Here is a 6,360-nt window from a genome sequence, read left to right as displayed (position 1 = left end):
CAAAAAACAATAACAAATTATATATATGTATTCTCTTATACTGCTATAATATTTTATTAGATTATATGAATATATATACTCAGCTATCTTTTCCTCTATTTTATTTTTGCATAAGATATATATATATATATATATATATATATATATATGAGTGTATCACTTTGTGATACTACACTGAGTATTTACTTTGTTTCCTTTTTACAATTAGTTGCTAACTCGGGTATCGTGACTTCCTTTAACTCTTCTGTACGTGTTGCGACTGTATTCAGCGACTTTATAATATCGGATAGAAAGTAATCTTAAACACCTTTGATCTTTCGTGAATTTATTCAGCACCGTTAATAAAACATGTATTCGCCATGAGGCACTAGACGGAAGTCGGGTCAAGAGCGACACGCCCCGTCGAGACTACAATCGGAAGTGCGTACAAGAACGCCGCGATTAGGCGCGTATTGATAATAAATCTCGATATGTCCGATGGTAATCTTACCGATGACAGAAGTGCCGTAGCACTGACACGACATAGATATCAGAGGCGCGTTAATCGAGTTTAGGACCAAACAGTACGTTTGGTGTGCTCTATTATAATTACACAAATATACATGTCAAGGTTTAACATAATGTTTTACGGCAGTTTTTTGTCTGATTCCGCTCGCATACACACTCGGAAAAGTACCTAGTCACGCGTACATTATATGACACACTTTGACTAATATATGTATAAGTAGATAGTAACGTCCACGACTTATAACTGTTAAAATTCCTAATAAAAAATGTTTTATTATATCAGTTTGTTTTCCCAAATAAACAATAAACATAAGTTTTTATTTTTTTAAATGTCACATAACAATTTCACGTGACATTAGTAAGTATCTCTAATATTTATGATCTACTCTCTAAATCTCATAGAGTGATTTTGCCACTAATATTATTAGAGTGAATGCGACAATTACTTCAAAAGTGAGGATTGTCTTAGGTGCTACACCAGTATATAGTTATATATATTCACATGGTATTGTATTCGCGCCTTATCTAAACTATGGGAAATTCTATTCTTGTGCTGATATTCCAAGAAAAATAATTTTTTGTTGAATTGTGTAATCAGTTATTTTATACTCAGTGCTGCCAACATAAATTTAAAAAATTAATCTTATTACTTTCAAAACAATTAAGCTATGTATTTGATTATTCTGAGTGTTGAGAAGTATAACAAACTGTCGCGCTTTTCCACATATTTTTCAAGTATTTATGTTTACATTTATGTTATCTTCCTCTATAAAGGCCATCTTTTCCTCTCTATTATTAGTTCATCCTTTTAATCAATCTTCCTGACATCCTTGTAATCTAAATAAGAAGAAGAGGTGCTATACCAGTATATAATTGTTTATATTCACACGGTATTGTATTTGCGCCTAGCATAAAAAACTATGGGAAATTCTACTCTTGTGCTGATATTCTATGAAAAATAATTTTTTGTTGAATTGTGTAATCAATTATTTTATACTCAGTGCTGCCAACATAAGTTAAAAAAATTGTTATTTTCAAAACAATTAAGTATAAGAAGAAGAGGGGCTATACCAGTATATAATGGCATTTATTCACACGATATTGTATTCGCGCCGAGTATCTACGCGCTCACAAGATTGTCCCGTGCATCTATACGCGAGCCGGCGAGTTAACATATATGTATATACACTACAATTTAAAAGTTCTGAGTTTGCTCATTAACCATTTTGAATCTGTACATATCTTTTTTTATACGCCTAAATTGTACTAGTCTCTCTAAATATGTAAAATGAAAACTTTTGAATCATCAAACATTATTATTAAGTCTAACATCTAAAAGATTAGGAAAAAAGATTGAAATTTATTCTTCTTCACTTAATTAAAGAAGGCAGAGTAGGTAAATTTCTTTGAGCATGTAGTAGGATATCATACATGTAATACAGCCTATTATACAAAACAAGATTTCCTTTATGACACTCAATTTGAGAAAAAGCGTCAAATCGAGTAGATCAAAGAAATTAAGATTATCGATAAGCAGTATTTATTTATTAGTTTTTGTGTTAACTTCAGAAATATTACGGATAGTGAATACAACATGGAAACTGGAGCGCTCAGGACACCAATACAAAGTTTTTATGCTGGACAATCAGTGTTTATTACAGGTATTTAATTATGTAAAATACAATATTTATAATATAATTTCTAATTAATTAAGACATTTTAATTATTAGATTATTACATATTTATCACTATTATTAATCTTGCAAATAAATCACTATTATTAGTCTTGCAAATAAATGTAATTTTAAATATTTAATTGTTGATTAGATATTTTCTAGAATGGTTAAACATCTGGAAAATAAAGCAGTTTTTGAAAACATTTTAAAAAAATAAAAGTTGTAGGATTGTAAATAGATGTATCATATTTGCAATATTGTAAATTTTTACGAAATATTACTACAATCTTTAATTTTTTATGATGTCTGGGATAGTTTATGTGCAAAATATTTTTCTATGTATTCTATTCAGTAGTGGATAAAAGATATTAATATTTTTTAAATTCTTTATTTTCACATTCTTTGTTAATATAAAAATAAAGTTTAGAGATTAAATTTAAATTTATACTAAAAGTGTACTTAAATTTGCAGACTTTTATAAATTGGATGTTATATCTAACATGTTTCTTAAGAAAATTGAGCTGTATAATACTGGATAAAAAGAAACGATAAAAATTATAATTGAAAAAATTGATTAAAATTTTACAACAAATTGTGTGTGTGTGTGTGTGTGTGTACTCGTGAATACACCTTGTGAACAACTGAAATTGCAAAAAATAATACAACAAATAATTTGAATTACTTGTATACATATAGGCGCCAACTTAAAGGGGCAGAGCTCCCACTTTTCGCCTCCCCCAATAATTTTTACTTTTTCGTTTTTTAACAAAAGATTTTTTAAGGTGGTTTAATGGCTCAACGCCAACTCGATAGTGTGACATCACATAATCGCGTACGTACAGTCTAGGTCAGGCGGCCAGGCGATCTCCTCCGGTAATTTAAGTACTATTTAAAAAGTCATCATGTGAAATGTTTTTATTGAATTACGCTTACAAAATGTCTTTATTGAATTATTAGTCATATGGAGGGACTCACCTTTGACTGGGACTTGCGCGATAAAACCATCTTAAAATCACCTTAATTGCAAATAATTTTTACGATCAAAACAACTGCCAAGAGGCCAGGTGATACTCTCACCTCTCCAGTAATTTAAGTATTATTAAAAAATGGTCATCATTTGAAATGTTTTCGCTTTGCCCCCCAATATTTTTTCCAAGTCGACATCAATGCTTATATAAGTTACGTTCAAGGAGCATGCTATTAGTGCTATTATGATAGTTTATTTTTAGACGTCTGAAGATAAAAATAAAAGTTAATTACAAAGACAATAACAAGGATAGAACGCAATAGTACTGATAGCATACTCCATGAACCAAGACTTATGAAACGTAATAATCATACTTTTGCAGTATAGATAAATAACTTTTAACAAGTGGACAATGAATTTACTCTAATAAACTTTTGCACGAATTATTAGGGTTTTTATTAGAATTCACTAGAGTTATATGAGTATGTGTAAAAAATTTTATTTAATTCATAATGTTACTTGCTCATAAAGCGATCAGGATTGATATTAATAGATAATGAGTAGGGTTGGGAAATAATGCGTAACTTGTAACGCCGTTGCCGTTTTCATTACTTTTTTCTATCATTACATTTTTCTATTTGTCACGATAGCGGCAATGTCATTAGTTCGGTTTTTTTCAGTCTTTGATGTCTTTGGTTGTTTTTTTTAATCTTTGATATTACATCAAATCAAGCAAGTGAGAAGTTGGACATTCGCTAAATAATATTTATTTCTTAATGTCCGTGTTAATGTCACATATTATGAGTAGTAAACAAAACATGGAAATTGACACACGTAATACTTCAATACAAAATTTTACGCCGGACAGTTAGTCTTTATTACAGATATTTATATTTTATTATGCAAATGCCATTTATTATAAAATATACATTTAATATAGAAAATGTGTATAAAATTTTATTGCACGTAAAATTACTTTGTAAATATATATGCTATAATGTAATTTAAAAAACAATAATTTTAATGCAATAAGAAATAATTTTCAAAAATTTGTGTATGTGTGTGCGTATGTGTAAAAAGAAAATGGCAACGGCGTTACAAGTTACGCATTATTTCCCAACCCTACTCATTATCTATTAATATCAATTATATGAAATTTCTAGTAACATAATTCATTAGCAGTACATTACTTAAACATTAGTTATATGACATTAAGAATATATTCGGCCAATGTTTTCCGAATTAAACCAATATTAGCTATAAATTAAGTGCAAATGCATTACTAACAATGAACACCTTAATGATATCAATATTTTGTAAAAATTGAAATACTAATCTTTATTTATATTATCTATTGATTATATAATTATTAGTGACCATGTCTTATAATTATTTAGATAACAGATAAATGAATAGAACTTTGTGGAGAATTTAAAAAACGTTTACAGTTTGTAGTAGAAAAATGAATATTTAAGAGTTTTTATGAGGCATTTATAATCAAATTTATCTTAAAATAATCTCTCGAAATTTATTATAATGCGCATTTCACGATCTAGAAGAGAGAAAAGGTTTTTTAAAAGATTTCGAGTGTTTTAACACTTCTGCACAACACAAAATATAACTCCTATATCCCACAATTAAATTGCTTGTGATTCATCCATTTTAAAAAGAACTGTGGTATTTGAACAGATCATAAATATCAGAAATATAAAATATTTTGCTGAGATCTGTGAAACTCTCTCAGTCAATTGTTTATGATTTTTAAGTTATCGCTACGCTTACCCTTTATCTTTGCATATAATTTTATTTTACTATTTTATTTCGTAGGGGGCACCGGATTTCTCGGAAAGATTTTAATTGAAAAACTGCTACGGAGCTGCTCCGACATTGAAGCAATATATTTACTGATACGTTCGAAGAAAGATAAAAGTCCCGAAAGTCGACTGAACGAAATGTTTAACAGTATAGTGAGTATTCAAAAGACGTTGAAATAACATAATTTGATAAATAAAACTGTAGCATCTAAAGGAAATGGTTACTCTCATTCTTGTACAAGAAAAAAATTATTTTTTGTTGGACGGTACAATTGAAAAAGATTATTGATTTTTGTCAATGAGTTCTGTACATACTAACATAATGTGCATCTTTGCTACAAAATTATGTACTTTGTAGCTTTATGATCGAGTGAGAGTGGAAGTATCCAATTTTCGCAAAAAAATTGTACCAATCATGGGCGATCTTGAAATCGAAGACTTAGGACTGTCGGAAAATGACAAGGATATATTGATACGTAAGGTAAGAAACCCAAATTATATATTATTATATGTATTTATAATATGTTACACATATTTGATATAAATTTATAACTGTCATTGAAATAGTCACAGAAATAATTCAATTCTTTCATTTCTTCTTTATACATTTAAAATATTATTCTATAACACCAAATTAATTACAGATATCAATAATTTTTCATGTGGCAGCGAATGTACGCTTCAAAGAAAAAATCAAAGTTTCTACAACAATAAATGTAAATTCTACCGATATTATTTTGAATATTGCTAAACGTATGCCAAATTTAAAGGTAATTTTTCTTTTAATAATATTTAAAATATTAATAATAATAACATTGCTCGAAACTAAAATGATTTTGCAATTATAATCGTATATTTCTCAAAATTGACAAGATTAAGCAATTTGATAAATTGTATACTGTTATATTCAGCACTAAAAAACTACAACAAACAATTACTCTCATTATTACATGAAATAAATCATTTTTTGTTTGACAGTATAATTGAAAAGAGTTTTGATTTTATTTAATAAGCTCTTTACATATCAGAGAGAAAGAGAGAGAGAGATTGAGGCGAAGGCGGCTGTGAGAGTCATAGTTATATTTACGCTGTATGAAAATTTGCAAAAGGAGGGGCTAACTTCACGCGTGTATGTCTTTTATTATATTATTATTTACAACTTTGATTATACCAATCATTGGGAATGGACTACCAAATGTCAATAAGCAATCACAAAACGAATTGCAGTTATGATTACTTAAAATGCGAGTTAAGAACGTCTGTCTCACTTCAATATATATATATATATATATATATATTGATTGATAATTATATTATATATTATATATTAAAGTGAAATTGATGTCCCTCACCTCGCATAACTGTCACTTTTCAAAGTCAGCCACCTCCCTACCAG

The 6,360-nt window shown here is 28.5% G+C and overlaps 1 protein-coding gene across 1 annotated transcript; it reads left to right on the top strand.

The window, feature by feature from the left end:
- The first annotated feature begins 1,610 nt into the window (after window positions 1-1,610).
- On the top strand, window positions 1,611-5,947 carry LOC105462324 (putative fatty acyl-CoA reductase CG5065). Its single transcript, XM_011708844.1, has 5 exons — window positions 1,611-1,686; window positions 2,077-2,168; window positions 4,978-5,117; window positions 5,323-5,445; window positions 5,609-5,947. The coding sequence occupies exons 2-5, from the start codon at window positions 2,102-2,104 to the stop codon at window positions 5,810-5,812; spliced, it is 534 nt and encodes a 177-aa protein (XP_011707146.1). The 5' UTR covers window positions 1,611-1,686; window positions 2,077-2,101; the 3' UTR covers window positions 5,813-5,947.
- The last annotated feature ends 413 nt before the right edge of the window (window positions 5,948-6,360 follow it).

Source organism: Wasmannia auropunctata, unplaced genomic scaffold, assembly GCF_000956235.1.
Source record: "Wasmannia auropunctata unplaced genomic scaffold, wasmannia.A_1.0 LD265885.1, whole genome shotgun sequence".
Lineage (NCBI taxonomy): Eukaryota > Metazoa > Arthropoda > Insecta > Hymenoptera > Formicidae > Wasmannia > Wasmannia auropunctata.
Note: the sequence above shows the minus strand (reverse complement) of the source record. Positions and strands in the feature narration are given on the sequence as shown.